Consider the following 20,699-nt stretch of genomic DNA (forward strand, 5'->3'; position numbering starts at 1 on the left):
TTCTTCTCTCAGGCGCGCAGACTCCGCCCACACGGTCACGGAGCTGTTGCTGGGAGACGGTTTCCTCCTAGTCTCTAACCAATCACATGTCTCTCTATTGACCACCGCCTTCCGTCTGACCAATGGGAGCACTACATGGCGATAGGAGCCAAATCACCTCGAAGTGTGCTGACAGCGCCGATCACTGCAGCTGCTGCGACCCCGACCGGGTGATACGGAGAACCGCTGCAACAACCGGGTGATACCGAGAACCGCCGCAACAACAACCGGGTGATACCGAGAACCGCCGCAACAACCGGGTGATACCGAGAACCGCCGCAATCAGGTGAGGGGTCCATGAAGAAACACGTGTTGTCCTGGTGCCAGTCCCTCATCTTTTTACGTGACCTAAACTGCTGTATCATGAGAGCCGCTCCGCCTGTGGTCAGTGTCTGGGTTGGCTCCTCCCCCGGTGAGCAGTCTCTGTGTTGGCTCCTCCCCCCGGTGGTCAGTCTCTGTGTTGGCTCCTCCCCCCGGTGGTCTCTGTGTTGGCTCCTCCCCCCCGGTGGTCAGTCTCTGTGTTGGCTCCTCCCCCCGGTGGTCAGTCTCTGTGTTGGCTCCTCCCCCCGGTGGTCAGTCTCTGTGTTGGCTCCTCCTCCCGGTGGTCAGTCTCTGGGGTGGCTCCTCCCCCCGGTGGTCAGTCTCTGGGGTGGCTCCTCCCCCCGGTGGTCAGTGTCTGGGGTGCTTCCTCCCCCCGGCGGTCAGTCTCTGGGGTGGCTCCTCCCCCCGGCGGTCAGTCTCTGGGGTGGCTCCTCCCCCCGGTGGTCAGTGTCTGGGGTGCTTCCTCCCCCCGGCGGTCAGTCTCTGGGGTGGCTCCTCCCCCCGGTGGTCAGTGTCTGGGGTGGCTCCTCCCCCCGGTGGTCAGTGTCTGGGGTGGCTCCTCCCCCCGGTGGTCAGTCTCTGTGGTGCGGCTCCCCCCGGCGGTCAGTGTCTGGGGTGCTTCCTCCCCCCGGCGGTCAGTCTCTGGGGTGCTTCCTCCCCCCAGCGGTCAGTCTCTGCGTTGCCTCATCCCCCGGTGGTCAGTCTCTGGGGTGCGGCTCCCTCGGTGGTCAGTCTCTGTGTTGGCTCCTCCCCCCGTTGGTCAGTCTCTGTGTTGGCTCCTCCCCACGCTGGTCAGTCTCTGGGTTGCGGCTCCCCCGGTGGTCAGTCTCTGGGTTGCGGCTCCCCCTGTGGTCAGTCTCTGGGTTGCGGCTCCCCCTGTGGTCAGTCTCTGGGTTGCGGCTCCCCGTTGGTCAGTCTCTGGGGTGCGGCTCCCCGGTGGTCAGTCTCTGGGGTGCGGCTCCCCGGTGGTCAGTCTCTGGGGTGCGGCTCCCCCGGTGGTCAGTCTCTGGGGTGCGGCTCCCCGTTGGTCAGTCTCTGGGGTGCGGCTCCCCGTTGGTCAGTCTCTGGGGTGCGGCTCCCCGTTGGTCAGTCTCTGGGGTGCGGCTCCCCGGTGGTCAGTCTCTGGGGTGCGGCTCCCCTGGTGGTCAGTCTCTGGGTTGCGGCTCCCCGGTGGTCAGTCTCTGGGTTGCGGCTCCCCCTGTGGTCAGTCTCTGGGTTGCGGCTCCCCCTGTGGTCAGTCTCTGGGGTGCGGCTCCCCGGTGGTCAGTCTCTGGGTTGCGGCTCCCCGTTGGTCAGTCTCTGGGTTGCGGCTTCCCCGTTGGTCAGTCTCTGGGGTGCGGCTCCCCGTTGGTCAGTCTCTGGGTTGCGGCTCCCCGTTGGTCAGTCTCTGGGGTGCGGCTCCCCGTTGGTCAGTCTCTGGGTTGCGGCTCCCCCGTTGGTCAGTCTCTGGGTTGCGGCTCCCCCGTTGGTCAGTCTCTGGGTTGCGGCTCCCCCGTTGGTCAGTCTCTGGGTTGCGGCTCCCCCGTTGGTCAGTCTCTGGGTTGCGGCTCCCCGGTGGTCAGTCTCTGGGTTGCGGCTCCCCGGTGGTCAGTCTCTGGGCTGCTTCCTCAGCTGGTTGTGATGAGTCATGGTTACTAGTGTCAGGTGTATTTCCGTCGTGTACCTGTCGCAGGTGTGGGGGAGTGACGTTTGCTTTAGGTGAGGTGTATTTATTCTGGAGCGGTCAGTAATTCAGGTTATTTAAAGGGGAAATCCATCTTTTAATGTGGTGGACACGTGAGAAGATCCCGGAGGTGAAGTCTGAGCCCGGACGTCACACATCACGGCGTCTGTAGAAGATACTGGAAATCTGACGTCCAATCCTCTGCGTCATTGATGTGAACGACTCTGTACATTGGCTGCTGCTCCTATTGGCTCATCCTCAGGGTCTCTTTATATGGACATTATGGAACTCCCCTTTAACTGCTGTGCGGCCCCGGTAGCGTGCGGCCCCAGATGATACTTCACCAGCTGTATCTCCTCACCGTTCTCTCACCTGGCAGAAGATCATTCTGACTGCACCGTGACTGCCCCCTGGAGGTGTATTTTGGGAATCTCTTGTGTGACTGGAGTTATGAGTCAGGTGGAGAGGACGGTTTGGTTTCACCCTCTTTGGGCCTTGTTGGTGTCCTCCACGTGGTCCTACCCCGGACTATTGTGGAGCGGCTTCTATGAGCCCTGATCTAGATCCCGCGGATCGTCTCCTCCTTTAGATCTCTGTGCTGCGCTCGCAGTGTATTGTCCTGCACATAGAGCATGCGGCGCCAGGGAGTTGTCTTTTAACCCCTTGTTTCTGTCTTCAGGTCATCATGCCGTCTGTCCCCCCCGTCTCAGAATCGGTCTCTTGTCCTCACCTCACTGACAATCACGTAATCAATGGCGGTGTAAACGCAGAGCTCGGGGCAGACAGGAAGTGGATCCGCCCGGACCTCCCCAGCAAGTGCACGTGGCAGCTGGGAAAGTGCCACGCGGAGTCCCCGCACCACCATGAGTCCCTGTGAGTCCCGCCACTTCTAGATACCTCAGCCGTGTCTCATTACTGGGCTCCACCTGATAGATCTTTTCTCTTCCAGCTCCCCCAGTCCGTCCATCCTCCCAAACATCCTGCAGAAGATCGGTCACACCCCGCTCGTCAGGATCAACAAGATCGGGAAGCGGCACGGCCTGAAGTGTGAACTATGTGAGTAGCTGCCGTCTTGTGTCTCCGTGTCTTGTCCATCGTCCCCGCTTCCATCACAGTCCCTGCACGGTCCCCAGCTACGTACGTTTCTAGGTTCCTCATCCTCGTGTCTGTTCTTGCAGTGGCCAAGTGTGAGTACTTCAATGCTGGAGGTAGCGTGAAGGATCGCATCAGTCTGCGGATGGTGGAGGATGCCGAGAGAGAGGGGATTCTCAAGCCAGGAGACACCATCATAGAACCAACGTCAGGAAACACCGGTGAGCACTCCTCTATGGGATCACAGCGCCCCCTATAGTGTGATGGAAGGAGGGGGAGGTGGGTACTGGATTATGTGATGGAGGGGGGGGAGGTGGGTACTGGATTATGTGATGGAGGGGGAGGTGGGTACTGGATTATGTGATGGAGGGGGAGGTGGGTACTGGATTATGTGATGGAGGGGAGGTGGGTACCGGATTATGTGATGGAGGGGGAGGTGGGTACTGGATTATGTGATGGGAGGAGGGGGGAGGTGGGTACTGCATTATGTGATGGGGGAGGTGGGTACTGGATTATGTGATGGAGGGGGAGGTGGGTACTGGATTATGTGATGGAAGGAGGGGGAGGTGGGTACTGGATTATGTGATGGAAGGAGGGGGAGGTGGGTACTGGATTATGTGATGGAAGGAGGGGGAGGTGGGTACTGGATTATGTGATGGAAGGAGGGGGAGGTGGGTACTGGATTATGTGATGGAGGGGGGAGGTGGGTACTGGATTATGTGATGGATGGAGGGGGAGGTGGGTACTGGATTATGTGATGGGGGAGGTGGGTACTGGATTATGTGATGGAGGGGGAGGTGGGTACTGGATTATGTGATGGAGGGGGAGGTGGGTACTGGATTATGTGATGGGGGAGGTGGGTACTGGATTATGTGATGGGGGTGGTGGGTACTGGATTATGTGATGGAAGGAGGGGGAGGTGGGTACTGGATTATGTGATGGAAGGAGGGGGAGGTGGGTACTGGATTATGTGATGGAAGGAGGGGGAGGTGGGTACTGGATTATGTGATGGAAGGAGGGGGAGGTGGGTACTGGATTATGTGATGGAAGGAGGGGGAGGTGGGTACTGGATTATGTGATGGAAGGAGGGGGAGGTGGGTACTGGATTATGTGATGGAAGGAGGGGGAGGTGGGTACTGGATTATGTGATGCAAGGTTGGGGAGGTGGGTACTGGATTATGTGATGGAAGGAGGGGGAGGTGGGTACTGGATTATGTGATGGAGGGGGAGGTGGGTACTGGATTATGTAATGGAGCAGGGGGAGGTGGGTACTGGATTATGTGATGGAGGGGGAGGTGGGTACTGGATTATGTGATGGAGGGGGAGGTGGGTACTGGATTATATGATGGAGGGGGAGGTGGGTACTGGATTATGTGATGGAAGGAGGGGGAGGTGGGTACTGGATTATGTGATGCAAGGAGGGGAAGGTGGGTACTGGATTATGTGATGGAAGGAGGGGGAGGTGGGTACTGGATTATGTGATGCAAGGAGTGGGAGGTGGGTACTGGATTATGTGATGGAGGGGGAGGTGGGTACTGGATTATGTGATGGGAGGAGGGGGAGGTGGGTACTGGATTATGTGATGGAAGGAGGGGGAGGTGGGTACTGGATTATGTGATGGAGGGGGAGGTGGGTACTGGATTATGTGATGGAGGGGGAGGTGGGTACTGGATTATGTGATGGATGGAGGGGGAGGTGGGTACTGGATTATGTGATGGAGGGGGAGGTGGGTACTGGATTATGTGATGGAAGGAGGGGGGAGGTGGGTACTGGATTATGTGATGGAAGGAGGGGGAGGTGGGTACTGGATTATGTGATGGAAGGAGGGGGAGGTGGGTACTGGATTATGTGATGGAAGGAGGGGGAGGTGGGTACTGGATTATGTGATGGAAGGAGGGGGAGGTGGGTACTGGATTATGTGATGGAAGGAGGGGGAGGTGGGTACTGGATTATGTGATGGAAGGAGGGGGAGGTGGGTACTGGATTATGTGATGGAAGGAGGGGGAGGTGGGTACTGGATTATGTGATGGAAGGAGGGGGAGGTGGGTACTGGATTATGTGATGGAAGGAGGGGGAGGTGGGTACTGGATTATGTGATGGAAGGAGGGGGAGGTGGGTACTGGATTATGTGATGGAAGGAGGGGGAGGTGGGTACTGGATTATGTGATGGAAGGAGGGGGAGGTGGGTACTGGATTATGTGATGGAAGGAGGGGGAGGTGGGTACTGGATTATGTGATGGAAGGAGGGGGAGGTGGGTACTGGATTATGTGATGGAAGGAGGGGGAGGTGGGTACCGGATTATGTGATGGAGGGGAGGTGGGTACCGGATTATATGATGGAGGGGGGGAGGTGGGTACTGGATTATGTGATGGAGGGGGAGGTGGGTACTGGATTATGTGATGGAGGGGGAGGTGGGTACTGGATTATGTGATGGAGGGGGGGGGAGGTGGGTACTGGATTATGTGATGGAGGAGGGGGAGGTGGGTACTGGATTATGTGATGGAGGAGGGGGAGGTGGGTACTGGATTATGTGATGGAGGGGGAGGTGGGTACTGGATTATGTGATGGAAGGGGGGGAGGTGGGTACTGGATTATGTGATGGAGGGGGGGGGAGGTGGGTACTGGATTATGTGATGGAGGGGGAGGTGGGTACTGGATTATGTGATGGATGGAGGGGGAGGTGGGTACTGGATTATGTGATGGAGGGGGAGGTGGGTACTGGATTATGTGATGGAGGGGGAGGTGGGTACTGGATTATATGATGGGGGAGGTGGGTTACTGGATTATGTGATGGAAGGAGGGGGAGGTGGGTACTGGATTATGTGATGGAAGGAGGGGGAGGTGGGTACTGGATTATGTGATGGAAGGAGGGGGAGGTGGGTACTGGATTATGTGATGGAAGGAGGGGGAGGTGGGTACTGGATTATGTGATGGAAGGAGGGGGAGGTGGGTACTGGATTATGTGATGGAAGGAGGGGGAGGTGGGTACTGGATTATGTGATGGAAGGAGGGGGAGGTGGGTACTGGATTATGTGATGGAAGGAGGGGGAGGTGGGTACTGGATTATGTGATGGAAGGAGGGGGAGGTGGGTACTGGATTATGTGATGGAAGGAGGGGGAGGTGGGTACTGGATTATGTGATGGAAGGAGGGGGAGGTGGGTACTGGATTATGTGATGGAAGGAGGGGGAGGTGGGTACTGGATTATGTGATGGAAGGAGGGGGAGGTGGGTACTGGATTATGTGATGGAAGGAGGGGGAGGTGGGTACTGGATTATGTGATGGAAGGAGGGGGAGGTGGGTACTGGATTATGTGATGGAAGGAGGGGGAGGTGGGTACTGGATTATGTGATGGAAGGAGGGGGAGGTGGGTACTGGATTATGTGATGAAGGAGGGGGAGGTGGGTACTGGATTATGTGATGGAAGGAGGGGGAGGTGGGTACTGGATTATGTGATGGAAGGAGGGGGAGGTGGGTACTGGATTATGTGATGGAAGGAGGGGGAGGTGGGTACTGGATTATGTGATGGAAGGAGGGGGAGGTGGGTACTGGATTATGTGATGGAAGGAGGGGGAGGTGGGTACTGGATTATGTGATGGAAGGAGGGGGAGGTGGGTACTGGATTATGTGATGGAAGGAGGGGGAGGTGGGTACTGGATTATGTGATGGAAGGAGGGGGAGGTGGGTACTGGATTATGTGATGGAGGGGGCGGAGGGTACTGGATTATGTGATGGAGGGGGGGGAGGTGGTGTACGGCGGTGAGGAGGTGGTGTACGGCGGTGGGGAGGTGGTGTACGGCGGTGGGGAGGTGGTGTACGGCGGTGGGGAGGTGGTGTACGGCGGTGGGGAGGTGGTGTACGGCGGTGAGGAGGTGGTGTACGGCGGCGAGGAGGCGGTGTACGGCGGCGGGGAGGCGGTGTACGGCGGGGAGGAGGCGGTGTACGGCGGCGGGGAGGCGGTGTACGGCGGCGGGGAGGCGGTGTACGGCGGCGGGGAGGCGGTGTACGGCGGGGAGGAGGCGGTGTACGGCGGGGAGGAGGCGGTGTACGGCGGCGAGGAGGCGGTGTACGGCGGCGGGGAGGCGGTGTACGGCGGGGAGGAGGCGGTGTACGGCGGGGAGGAGGCGGTGTACGGCGGCGGGGAGGCGGTGTACGGCGGCGGGGAGGCGGTGTACGGCGGCGGGGAGGCGGTGTACGACGGCGGGGAGGCGGTGTACGGCGGCGGGGAGGCGGTGTACGGCGGCGGGGAGGCGGTGTACGGCGGCGAGGAGGCGGTGTACGGCGGCGAGGAGGCGGTGTACGGCGGCGAGGAGGCGGTGTACGGCGGCGGGGAGGCGGTGTACGGCGGCGGGGAGGTGGTGTACGGCGGCGAGGAGGTGGTGTACGGCAGTGAGGAGGTGGTGTACGGGGTCGGCCATGATCAGGTGTCAGAGAGCGGACACTGGAGAGATATCCGCAAGGTATCACCAGCGTGTGACCCGGTCCTATACGGGACTGAGAATACCCTCGCCTGGGTCCTGACGTGTAGGGACAGGGATCTCGTGACTACTTGTATATGACAGTACTGGAGCTCCACGTCGGGCAGCGGACTGGGGGGGGTTACAGGGCCGGTTCAGACCTCGCGTCTTTTACATGTTGTGACCTCCAGGACTCGCTCCTCGTTTTCTGGTTTCCATGGGAAAAAGTCCAAATGTTGGAAGTGGAGAGAGAATCTTCTGGTGCCGGCCGGGCTCCTCCGGGCGCTGAGAGCGACGTCCCCCCCCCCCCCCCCGTGGAATGTCCTTGTTTATCTGAATGATCCGCTTCTTGTCTGGCTACAACTCATTCCACCCTAGCTGCGCCGCTCTGTGACCACGGCCTCCATCTCTCCCCTCCCCCAGCCTCTCCCTCCTGCCCTCTTTTACTGTGTGATATATATATATAACGTGATACTTGTAAACCTTCCTCCTCAGGGATTGGCCTGGCCCTGGCGGCTGCGGTGAAGGGATACCGCTGTATTATTGTGATGCCGGAGAAGATGAGCATGGAGAAAGTAAGTGGAGCTCCAGCCGGAGTGTTGTGGGTGAGCGCGCGGGGGGTGACCCGTCCGCTGCCCCTGCACTGCTCGCCATCACCCACTATGGGGCTCTAAGCTCGGATCCAGCACACATGATGTTTATCTGATGAGGGTAGTTGTTCTTCGTGGTATGGAGCCCTGATCTTGGGGACAGATACCCTACGGTATAATATAGTACCGGGATGGCCACAATTCTCAGCCCAGAGCACAAAAAGCTGTGAAATATTCCTAATAGTAACCGCAGACCGTCCTTACACCAGGGCCGTGCGGCGCCTGCTCAGCGGCGCCACCTTGCAGCTATTTTGCACGTGTAGCGGCAGCACATTAATAACATCCACTGGCACGTCTGGGTGAAGTATATAGTACACGGGGCGGGCGTGCTCGCTCATCTCCTCCCCTGATCTTTTCTCTACAGGTAGACATCCTACGTGCTTTGGGAGCAGAGATTGTCCGCACCCCAACCAATGCCCGATTTGATTCCCCAGAGTCACATGTTGGGGTTGCTTGGAGATTAAAGAATGAGATCCCGGATTCTCACATTCTGGATCAGGTAATGGAGACGCAGGGTTGGGGCACAGGGGTAGGGCTGGCGTCCACACCAGGTGTACCTGGACAGATGATGGGGGCCTGCTAGGCTTGGAGGGGTCCGTGAAGGTCCGGGTACATGTTCTGTGCTTGTCGGGTGGATGCGGGGTGTGATGTGGATCTGGCCCTGTTTGCGGGGGGAGGTATGAGGCATGGGGGGGATGTCTCCTTGCGGCTCCTGGATCATTGTAGCTCATCTCTTCTAGTACCGGAACGCCAGCAATCCTCTCGCCCACTATGACAGCACCGCCGAGGAAATCCTCCAGCAATGTGACGGTATGTGAGCCCCTACCTATAACATAGCCGTGATAAACCCCAAAACCACCGCAGTGGGAACAGATGCTGCGATCTTCATACTGACGCCCGTGGGGTGGTTTATATCTGAAGGTCCCGGTCATCATCGTGTTACTCCGAGGTCCGGCAAGCTGGGGGTCCTCTGCTCAGACACTGGGGCCAGAGAAACATATGATCACTTTATAGTCTGATATCCAGACAGTCACTGACTAATAGAAGCCGGAGCTGCAGTTATAGGTAAATGTTACTTGGTTTTCTCCAGGGCACGTGGACATGGTGGTGGTTGGAGCTGGCACTGGAGGGACGATTACTGGACTTGCACGAAAACTGAAAGAGAAGTGTCCAAACTGCAAGGTGAGGAGAATTCATATTTACTATGGATGCAACATGTAGAATCTGTGCCTACCAGGGCGAGTGGGGGGCGAGTGTGGCGGCTTCAGAGGAGGGGGCGAGTGTGGCGGCTCCAGAGGGGGGCGAGTGTGGCGGTAGTCAGCTCCAGTGGGGGGGGGGTCACGAGTGTGGCGGCTCCAGTGGGGGGGTCGCGAGTGTGGCGGCGGGCGGTTCCAGAGGGGGGCGAGTGTGGCGGCTCCAGTGGGGGGGGGGGTCACGAGTGTGGCGGCTCCAGTGGGGGGGTCGCGAGTGTGGCGGCGGGCGGTTCCAGAGGGGGGCGAGTGTGGCGGCAGGCGGCCCCATGGGGGGGGTCGCGAGTGTGGCGGCTCCAGTGGGGGGGGGGCACGAGTGTGGCGGCTCCAGTGGGGGGGAGCACGATTGTGGCGGCTCCAGTGGGGGGGGGGCGAGTGTGTTGGCTCCAGTGGGGGGGGGCACGAGTGTGGCGGCTCCAGTGGGGGGGGGGGCACGAGTGTGGCGGCTCCAGTGGGGGGGGGGCACGAGTGTGGCGGCTCCAGTGGGGGGGGAGCACGAGTGTGGCGGCTCCAGTCGGGGGAGCACGATTGTGGCGGCTCCAGTGGGGGGGGGCGAGTGTGTTGGCGGGTGGCTCAAGAGGGGAAAATACAGCATGAAGTGTCTGACGCTCTCGGAGCTGTTTATTATTCTGTTTCTGTGGCTTTATAAAGTGGTCATGTGACTGTTTATATCGGGCGCCTTCCGTAGCCTTTATTGTTTTTTTTGTCCTGAGCGTTCAGCTTTTCCGCCACAAAACCTCTGCTGTTGCCCTGGCCCTTAGTGTAAGATTTCTTGGCGAATCACTTCAGCACGATCACTGTCTGTGACGGTCCCTGTGGCCCTTTGGTCTTGTGAGGCCTCCTCAGGACGTTCTCACAGACCAGGTCTATCGGCAGCCTGCCCGTTCTAGTGTCTAGTTCCACAGACCAAACCTTGAGGAACGCACAGTTTACGGTTGCAGACGCTGCTGGACCTTTTGCTTTTAATGCTGACCAAATGCCAAACGGGAGAGCGGTCAGATTTACAAGAGTCGTATTAACGCCCTCCTCGCCTCAGGACCATTAGCAGGGCGGTCCTCATTATTAGTCAGTCCTTTAATTACATAACAAGTATAAGGAGCACTCGCTGGTTGACGTCCGCTGGCATGTGGCCCCTAAGAGCCATGAATATCCCAATAAAGATTCCTCGTATTTATTTGGCCCTGAATTCATTCGGCAGGTGAAGGGACGTTTTAGAGCTCGTAAGTTCTTCGCAGGTTTAAAAAGACCTGCGTATTCCTTCACACGGCGCTTTCTGTCAGGGCCGGTCCTACAAGCCCCGAGGGCAGGTCCATGATTATGAACAGGGACATATTAGGAGATGAAAGGCGGGATAACGTGCTGTAATAACCTTGTGTCTTCCTCTTCCACATTTCATTAGGTAGTTGGAGTAGATCCAGAAGGTTCTATTCTAGCAGAGCCCAAAGAGCTGAACCAGACAGACAAGACGGGATATGAAGTGGAAGGGATTGGATATGACTTTATTCCTACTGTGCTGGACCGAACGGTAAGAGCTTGGATAATGTTATTGAACATCTTTAGAAAATTACTGAACCAATAGAAAAAAATAGTAATCCGTGGGCTGGGAGGAGGTGACGTCTGCTTGTGGCGGTCCGTGGCTGGGAGGAGGTGACGTCCGCTTGTGGCGGTGTGTGGGCTGGGAGGAGGTGACGTCCGCTTGTGGCGGTCTGTGGGCTGGGAGGTGACGTCTGCTTGTGACGGTCTGTGGCTGGCAGGAGGTGACGTCTGCTTGTGGCGGTCTGTGGGCTCTGAGGAGGTGACGTCTGCTTGTGGCGGTCTGTGGGCTGGGAGGAGGTGATGTCTGCTTGTAGGTGACGTCTGCTTGTGGCGGTCTCTGGGCTGGGAGGAGGTGATGTCTGCTTGTAGGTGACGTCTGCTTGTGGCGGTCTGTGGGCTGGGAGGAGGTGACGTCTGCTTGTGACGGTCTGTGGCTGGCAGGAGGTGACGTCTGCTTGTGGCGGTCTGTGGGCTGGGAGGAGGTGACGTCTGCTTGTGGCGGTCTGTGGGCTGGGAGGAGGTGACGTCTGCTTGTGGCGGTCTGTGGGCTGGGAGGAGGTGATGTCTGCTTGTAGGTGATGTCTGCTTGTAGGTGACGTCTGCTTGTGGCGGTCTGTGGGCTGGGAGGAGGTGATGTCTGCTTGTAGGTGACGTCTGCTTGTGGCGGTCTCTGGGCTGGGAGGTGACGTCTGCTTGTGACGGTCTGTGGCTGGCAGGAGGTGACGTCTGCTTGTGGCGGTCTGTGGGCTGGGAGGAGGTGACGTCTGCTTGTGGCGGTCTGTGGGCTGGGAGGAGGTGACATCTGCTTGTGGCGGTCTCTGGGCTGGGAGGTGACGTCTGCTTGTGACGGTCTGTGGCTGGCAGGAGGTGACGTCTGCTTGTGGTGGTCTGTGGGCTGGGAGGAGGTGACGTCTGCTTGTGGCGGTCTGTGGGCTGGGAGGAGGTGACGTCTGCTTGTGGCGGTCTGTGGGCTGGGAGGAGGTGACGTCTGCTTGTGGCGGTCTGTGGGCTGGGAGGAGGTGACGTCTGCTTGTGGCGGTCTGTGGGCTGGGAGGAGGTGACGTCTGCTTGTGGCGGTCTGTGGGCTGGGAGGAGCCATTTGTTGTAAGCACGTATCTTAAACACCTTTTTTATGGCACATGATGTCATATTGTAGTTTCACAGAGTTAATGAACATTGCAAAAGTATCCCCCCCCCCCCCACCTTGGGTGGTGTTCTTGTTTTGTTGATTTATAAACTAAAATTAATCTAGACTTTAAATTTGATTTTATGTAATGGACCCAACAAAATATTCCAAATTATTCCAGTGGAATAAAAAAAAAAAAAAATCTGAAAAGTTGTGGGTACGAATGTATTCACCTCCTCTGCTATGGAACTCCTAAATAATGTCGGGTCAAACCCATTACCTCCAGAAGTCACATAGATGAATGAGGTCGCCTTCATGTAATCAGTGTCACGTGACTCCATATAAACACACCTGTTCCGAAAGAGTCTGAGACCAATAAGTATGAAGACCAAGGAGCGACAAAGTGGAGAAGAAGAAATCTGAGATATAAAGAAATATCCCAGAGCAGCAAGAGATGTATTATAACAAAATGTAAAGAAGACGCCCAACAAACCTACCCGATCGGGGGCGAGGAGGGCGATAATCAAAGATCCAATAAAGACACAAAGAAAACACTGAACTGAAGATCAAAAATCAACAGAGATGTCCCCAGTTGTCATGTTGAGCAGATACGAAATGACAGAGAGAGTTTTCGAGCACTTGATTAACTTGTTCAACTTGGCCATTGGAGAAGTCCAGTTTTACGTCCAGAAGTTTACACGGAGCTCTCTAGAATTTGGATGTGAACTGGACGCCACAATCAGAGACAATGTGGAGAGGCAATCCGTGCAGACGAGAGACATGCTGAAGGAAAAGACTCGCCAGTCGAGGAACTGAGGGAAGACCAGACAGAGGAATGAAATGTGCCATCTTGGAGAAATGATCTACAACGACCCAGACAGTGGTGAATCCAGCAGAGGGAGGAAGATCTGTAATAAAAATCCATGGCAATAAGCTGCCGGGGACTATCAGGAACCGGCAGGGGTTGGAGTAGACCCGCAGGCTTGGAATGAGGAACTTTGTTTTCGGCACACTTGGTACAATGTCCTGGACATCCTTGGGTAGCATGGGCCACCAATAGTGGCGGTTGATGAAATATTGGGTATTTAGAATGGCCTGCCAACTTGGAGTTGTGACCCCAGGAGAGAACCACCTTCTTGTCTGTTGGAGGGACGTAGGTTTTTAATCATCTGCAGAGAAGACATTCCATCAGGGAAACCTGTTATGCGGGAGGGGTCAGTGATGTGCTGCAGATCCTCTTCATGGTCGATTGTCTCATACGAGCGGGGTAGAGCGTCTGCTTTGATGTTTTTGTCCGCTGGACAAAAATGAAGTTGAAAGTTAGATCTGACAAAAGTGACCACCTGGCTTGCTGTGAGTTTAAATGTTGTGCAGACTGTAAGTAGGTAAGGTTCTTGTGGTCAGTGAAAATGACAACTGGATGTGCAGAACCTTCCAACAGATGTTTTAACTCTTCTAGGACCAATTTGATGGCTGGGAGCTCACGATCTCCAATGGAGTATTTCCTTTCCGCTGCAGAGAAGAGTTTAGAGAAAAAGCCACAGAAGGCAGCTTTTCCCGTTTTTGAGTTTGTTTTTTGAAGAGTAGTGCTCCAGCACCAATGGAAGAAGCTTCAACCTCCAATGAGAACCGACGGAAGATATCTGGATGGTGTAGAACGGAGGCAGAAGTGAAGGACCTTTCTAAGCTCTCCGAGTGCAGATTCAGCTTCAGGGATCCAATTCTTTGTATTTGCTCCCTTCTTGGTAAGGGCAGAGATGGGAGCGGTAAGCAAAGAAAAAATTGGGATAAATTGTCTGTAGAAGTTTGCAAAACCCAGAAACCTCCCTATAGCACGAAGACCTTGAGGACGAGGCCAATGTAGAACGGACTTTACTTTTTCCTGATCCATCTGGAGCCAATGATCAGAAACCGTATATCCCAGGAAGGGCAAGGATTTCTTTTCGAAGATAAATTTTTCCAATTTGGCTTAGAGGTTGTTCCCCCTTAACCGCGCCAGGACTTTGCGAATATGCTTCCGACGTGCCGTCAGATCAGGTGAGTAGATCAAGATGTTGTCCAGATAAACCACCACGCAGACGTACAGCATTTCCCGAAATATATCGTTCACAAATTTCTGGAACACAGCTGGAGTATTACATAATCCGAAGGGCATCACGAGATCCTCATAGCGACAGTCTCCTGTGTTGAATGCAGTTTTCCACTCGTCACTCTTACGAATGCGTATCAAGTTATAAGCCACACGGAGATCCAGCTTAGTGAAAATCTTGGATACATGAATACTGTCAGAGATCAGAGGTAAGGGGTACTTTTTTTTTTACCGTGATCCTATTCAGACCTCGATAGTCTACGCAGGGCCGGAGGGATCCATCTTCTTTTTTTTTCTCTACAAAGAAAAATCAGACTCTGTCTGGAGAAGTAGACTTCCTAATAAATCCCCTCGAGGTTCTCCTTGACATATACCGACATGGCTTAGGTCTCAGGCAGAGAGCAAGGATATATGAGGAGGTGAAGTCCCAGGAAGCAACTCGACATGGCAGTTGTATGATCTGGAAAAGCAAGATTTCGGCCTCCTTCCTGCTAAACATGTCCGTATAACCAGCATATTGTGTAGGTAGACCAGGGAGCGACTGAGACACTGGAGATCGGGCAGGACGAACCAGACGTAGACAGCTGTGTTAACAACGGGGTCGCCACTGAACTATTTCTACAGAATTCCAGTCAAGAATGGGAGCATGCTTGCGAAGCCAGGGTAGTCCCAGCAAGATTGGATTAAAAGCCCCGGGTAGAAAGCTATTCGTTCTGAGTGTAGAACACCCAATTGTACCTTCAGTTGTTCAGAGACGGATATCAAACGCTAGAGATTTCTTTAGAGGAGTCGTGAACAAGTGGAGACTGTCTACTAAGGCCTGGTGTATAAAGTTCCCGGCCTCCGGAATCCTGATAGGCCGAGATAGAATGTGAGGCTTCACCAGCGAGGATAGAGACTCTGATCGAGAGTCCAGGAGAGTATTTTACAGAAGGCATTGGTTCACCTAGGGTAGTGTCTCCTATCAACCCTAGGTGCTGGAGTTTCCTGGCTTCTGAGGACACTGACTCACTAAATTACCCTTTCTCCCACAGTACATACACAAGTTAGCAGCGCGTCTGTTCTGTCGCTCCTGGTCCGATGTTCTGACCCTGTCAACCTGCATAGGCTCTTCAGAGGCAGGAGGAAGCAGGAGTCTTTGAAAATTAGGCACCAGTCTGGAGAACTTCCTCTCTTGGAGGGCTTCTTGGGAGTTTTCCCTGTACCTCAGGTCTATGTGGGTAGTCCGCAGAATCAGGGCATACAGAGTAGAGGGGAGATCACGACCTGCCAGCTCATCTTTAATCCAACTGGCTAATCCCAGAAAGAAGGCCTCATTATTCCAGGCAAGCTCCACTGCGAGAGTGCGAAATTGGATGGTATATTCTACAACAGTCGAACATGCTTGATGTAGAGAAAGAGAATGGAAGCGACGGCTGAGGACGTACGGCCTGGTTCTTCAAAGACGATACGGAAGGTGTCTGGGAAGAGCTGCAGATTAGAGGACTCTGGTCCTTCATGTTCCCAGAGAAGATTCGACCATACCAATGTCTTGCCAGGGAACAGGTGGGAATGCAATTTGAAGTGAATCTTGCACTGATTGAGAAAGCCTCGATAGGCTTTGGAATCTCCATTATAACTGGGTGGAAACGGCAATTAAATTCTAGCTCCGGAGCTACAGCTTGTGGAGCTGCCGGAGTAGGAACAGGCGCGATGTCCAGATAACTTGCTATGGTGTTAACCGCCTGCAAAAGCTGATCCTGGCGTATTCGGAGGTCTCGCATATCCTCTTGTATGATTTGAACAGCATTCTTAGATTTGCCAGCGGGGTCCATGAGCCGAGCAAACTGTAATGACAAGCAGATTGGTGGACCCACTGGGCTACTCCACCAGATTGGCGTAGGGCCACCTCTAAGGGAGTTGTCTAACCAACCTTCACCCTTTAACCCCTCTACAGGGATCTGGTCTTCGCTGCGGGCACACTGCCAGGTCGCTACCTCTTGAGGTTGGTCCCGGTGGAGTAGCAGCTGGCCAAACAGAAGCTAGGCAGGGACAGGCAGATGGTACCTTGGTGGTAGCAGGCTAGTGCTGGAGTGCTGGACGTACACTACACAGAGGAGATGGAAGTATCGGTCTATAGGATCACTATAAGATGTACACTACGCAGTGGGGCTTTATGGAAGAGCCGCCAGAAAAAATACATTTAAAGAAACAGAAGGAAACTCCACGCAGCATGTGTAGAAGACCCCCCCCTCCCCCCCATTCCCAAACACATGGAGGTTCTCTGGTCGGGGGAGACACTCTACATCATGGGAAATGCTATGTGCGGTGCAAACCCAAGACTTTCTTTTCCCCCAAGAACATCACCTCAACAGGAAATCATGATGGGGGGGGGCGGGGGGAAGGACTGGAGAACTGATCAGGATGAAGGAAAGATGGAGGGCAGGAAATAAGGGGTAATTCTTGAGAAAAACCTGTTTCAGCCTGCCAGAGAGACAGAGTTTCACCTTCCAGGAGGACAATGACTATAAACATCCTGATAAGTCTACACTGGAGGGTGTGAGGGGCAACACGGAAAAGTCCTGGAAGTCCAGACCTCAATCCAATGGAGAATCTATGACGTGGCCAGACCATGCTGAACACCACACAACCTTCTAACCTGGAGCAGATTTTCTTGGAAGCATTGGCAGAAATCCCAGTGTCTAGATGTGATGAGCCAATAGAGACACCCCCCCCCAAGAGACTTCATCTGCGAGACATCCCCCAAGAGACTTCATCTGCGAGACATCCCCCAAGAGACTTCATCTGCGAGACATCCCCCAAGAGACTGAATCTGCGAGACATCCCCCAAGAGACTGAATCTGTAATAGACATTCCCCAAGAGACTGCATCTGTAACTGCAGCAAAAAGGTGGACCACAAATATTGACTATGGGGGTGAAGACTTTTGCACATTAAAGTTCTTCTGTTTTTTGTCTTGATTGTTTGTGTCACAGCAAGTTTCACTTCACAGTGGTCGTAATATGGGGGAAAAAAAAAAAGACAGAGCTCACCTCTGGGGTGATGCCGCAGGTGCAGGGTGGATAGTGATAACACGGGTGTATGTCGGAGAAATACACTCACCTTTTGGAGTTGTGCTAGGTGGTCGGCACAACTCGATCATCAAACATATGGAGCCTTGGTGCTCCGTACTTAGACAGTCTTCTGGCCCTCTGAGTGAACATCGGTGAGAAGTCAGCGAAAGCCGATGTGGAGAATAGGTTCCAAATGGTTTTAAAAAAAACAATAGCTCTTTGTTGAAGGCGCTCCTGCACTTGCATGGAAGATTTAGCCGAATCCCCAGTTATAGAAGAGTCTCTCGGAAACTACGCGTTTTGACCTAGGACTAAGATCTTCAGGCATAAGCCTGATGAAGACCGTCGTCCTAGGTCGAAACACGTAGCTTCCTGTACCACTATAGAGACATATGATGTTAGTCACACATGTCTGTTTTATAAAATAGCTATTTTATATTTCCTACCCACTGAGAGACTCTTCCATAACTACTTCACAGTGGTAGTAGACGTGTTTTGTGTAAGTCAAATGGTACAAACGCCCCAAAAAAAAATCTGCTTTATTTCAATGTTGTAATGTAAGAAGACAGGACAAACACCAAGGGAGGGGGGTGAATAATTTTGCAAGGCACTTGTATGTGATGAAGAATGTGCAGACTCTAAGACGCTGTTTCTGCTGCTTCTGCCAGGTGGTTGATAAATGGTATAAAACAAATGATGAAGAGTCTTTCTCCATGGCCCGTGCACTCATCAAGGAGGAAGGACTGCTCTGCGGTGAGTAGCTCTGCGCAATGCAGCGGTGACCATGCACCTCGCCCCCTGCTGGCGTACGATGATGAGCGTTTCTCTCTGCAGGTGGCAGCTCTGGCACGGCTATGAGTGCGGCTGTGAATGCTGCAAAAGACCTGAAAGAAGGACAGAGATGTGTTGTGATCCTGCCGGACTCTGTGCGCAATTACATGTAAGAGTCTGTGTCTCTGCCGGAACCGGAGTGACCCCTCCGGGTGTTACATCACAAGTACAGGGCAGTCACCAGCGTCATTATTAACAGCCCTTTCCTTTGTTTTCCCCAGGTCCAAGTTCCTCAGTGATAAGTGGATGACGCAGAAGCAGTTTCTTAAGGTGGAGGACCTGGAGGGCAGTAAACCCTGGTGAGACGAGGTCTTCTCTGTTCGATCTGATCTATAGGTTATTAGTGTCCGGACTCTTGGGCTCCGGGATTAGTTCAGGTGCAGATACCCCTAGTGTATATGATAATATGGAGCAAGGTGAGCGGTGTGCCGACGACTCATGTGATTAGTGACAGGAGACATCGGCATTCCTGATGCTGAACATATATATATATATATATATATATATATATATACACCCATATCCATTATAGACCTCCAACAGGTGATAATTGTGTAATAAGTCATGTTCCCATACAGTGCGCATCATCATCCGTTCCTGCTCTTGTATCATTTACTCAGGTGGTGGAACGTGAAGGTTTCGTCACTGTCTCTTTCTGCCCCCCTGACCGTCCTCCCAACTGTAAGCTGCAGCCAGACCATCCAGCTTCTCCGAGACAAAGGCTTCGACCAGGTTCCCATTGTGTCCGAGTCTGGGTGAGTCTTTTTTTGCTCCCGTGTGAGAATTCTGGTCTCATTTCTGCTGCCGGGTCTTATTCATTATGGATTCCACAACTCTGATGCATTCTGGGCCGTGACATCTGCTCGTGTGTTGAAAAGCAATCCTGTCCACGTCACACGGTAAATCACTGCGCGGAGACTTTGTATCTGCTGACCACTTAGGGCTGTCTTATATCTGGCAGGTTGGTGCTTGGGATGGTGACACTCGGGAACATGCTTTCTTCTGTGCTGGCCGGGAAGGTGAAACCCTCTGATCCTGTTGCCAAAGTCATTTACAAGCAGTTTACACAGGTAGGGGGGGAGGGGGGTGGTCACTGGTCGGTAGAGCATTTGTATGAGATAAAAAACATTGTCCCTGATTGTATCTGATGTTTCAGTTTGGCTGCGTTTTACACCGGGCCCATGGTCAGGAGTGACTTTTTTTGGGGGGGGGGGGGGGCAAACAGCGCCTTCCTTTTAATCGTCAGACAAACTGTTAAACAAAACAGAAGAAGTTTGGTTGAGATGCTGATGCTAAAGATCTATTGGGGTCTGTGGATTTAGCCACTGATCCACTGTATTGGGGAAATCCATAACCCTTCACCAGTCACTCTCCTAGGAATCCGCAGTCTTTAATGATGATCTCGCTGTTCTAGGTGCATCTCAACGACAATCTGGGGAAACTTTCCCGCATCCTAGAGACCGATCACTTCGCTCTTGTGGTTCATGAGCAAATTCAGTGTAAGTAGCTGCTCTACAGCTGCATCGCCGTTCATCTTTGTCCTTTGCTCCTCCTTTCCTTTTGCCCTTCCTCCTTTTTTTCCGTTGCCCCTCCTATTTTTGTCCATTTGCGCCTCCTTTGTCTGTTGCCCCAATTCTTTTTGTCCGTTGCCTCTCCTTTTTGTCCCATGCGCCTCCTTTGTCCATTGCCCCTCCTACTTTTATCCCTTGCGCCTCCTTTGTCCGTTGCCCCTCCTATTTTTATCCCTTGCGCCTCCTTTGTCCGTTGCCCCTCCTATTTTTGTCCCTTGCGCCTCCTTTGTCTGTTGCCTCTCCTTTTTGGCCCTTGTTGCTCCTTTGCTGCTCTTTCTTGCGCTTCCTCTGCCTGTTGCCCCTCTTATTGGCCCTTGTTCCTCTTCTGTGTTCGGTGCCCTTGCTTTGCCTCTTGTCCCTCTTCTATTTCCCTTGCCCCTCTTACTGACTATACCTGGCATGATTGTGTTTTACCCGCTGGTCCCTGCTTGGTTGGTTTTCGGTTCTTGTAGAGACTTGTCAGTAAGAGTTGGGCTCTCTCTCAGCAGATCACAATGACGGCTCCTCCAGTAAGAAGCAAATGGTTTTTGGAGTGGTGACTGCCATCGATCTCTTGAACTTTGTGACACGGGAGCGGGAACGCCGTGTCAGTGAATCGAGTGACAAAGACCCCAGTGAAAGGACCAGACATTTCAGTGCTTCTTAGATGAAAGGGTCAAGAGAAAGTGGCATTGCCCCAATGTCTGTTCCCATGGTCATCAATGTTGGGGGAAGGATACTTGCATGTAGGTCAGTTTTAATTTCATGTTACATAATTATGTTTTTTTTTTTAGTTTTGTAGAAGAGGCGAAAATAAACCAATAAAACCTGAAGTTGTCATTCGCCTGTGTTCTCCCGTGTTCATTGGTGGTGTACACGTATAATTCTCCTATGCTTTGGGTCCTGCACTGACCACTTCGGGGGTATTTCTCATACCGGGTCACTAGTAAGTTTGTCTGTACAGGGAATTGGTTGGGTGGTCCGGCCTCGAGGTTGGGTGAGAACTTGGTTATGTACGGTTGGGGCTCTCGGTCTGCGCTATC

At 53.9% G+C, this 20,699-nt stretch overlaps 1 protein-coding gene across 2 annotated transcripts; it reads left to right on the top strand.

Moving 5' to 3' along the window:
* Positions 1-236: 236 nt before the first annotated feature.
* On the top strand, positions 237-20,496 carry CBS (cystathionine beta-synthase). 2 transcript variants are annotated; one of them, XM_075847259.1, is made up of 16 exons: positions 237-325; positions 2,703-2,896; positions 2,973-3,079; positions 3,202-3,336; positions 8,068-8,147; positions 8,587-8,721; positions 8,963-9,032; positions 9,313-9,404; positions 10,872-10,997; positions 17,944-18,028; positions 18,110-18,215; positions 18,328-18,405; positions 18,727-18,861; positions 19,068-19,176; positions 19,521-19,605; positions 20,163-20,496. In XM_075847259.1, the coding sequence occupies exons 2-16, from the start codon at positions 2,709-2,711 to the stop codon at positions 20,321-20,323; spliced, it is 1,692 nt and encodes a 563-aa protein (XP_075703374.1). In that variant the 5' UTR covers positions 237-325; positions 2,703-2,708; the 3' UTR covers positions 20,324-20,496. The 2 variants fall into 2 exon arrangements, with proteins under 2 accessions (XP_075703374.1, XP_075703375.1); XM_075847260.1 differs by having other exon boundaries at positions 20,166-20,496.
* The last annotated feature ends 203 nt before the right edge of the window (positions 20,497-20,699 follow it).

Source organism: Rhinoderma darwinii (genome assembly GCF_050947455.1).
Source record: "Rhinoderma darwinii isolate aRhiDar2 chromosome 2 unlocalized genomic scaffold, aRhiDar2.hap1 SUPER_2_unloc_37, whole genome shotgun sequence".
Taxonomy (NCBI): Eukaryota; Metazoa; Chordata; class Amphibia; order Anura; family Rhinodermatidae; genus Rhinoderma; species Rhinoderma darwinii.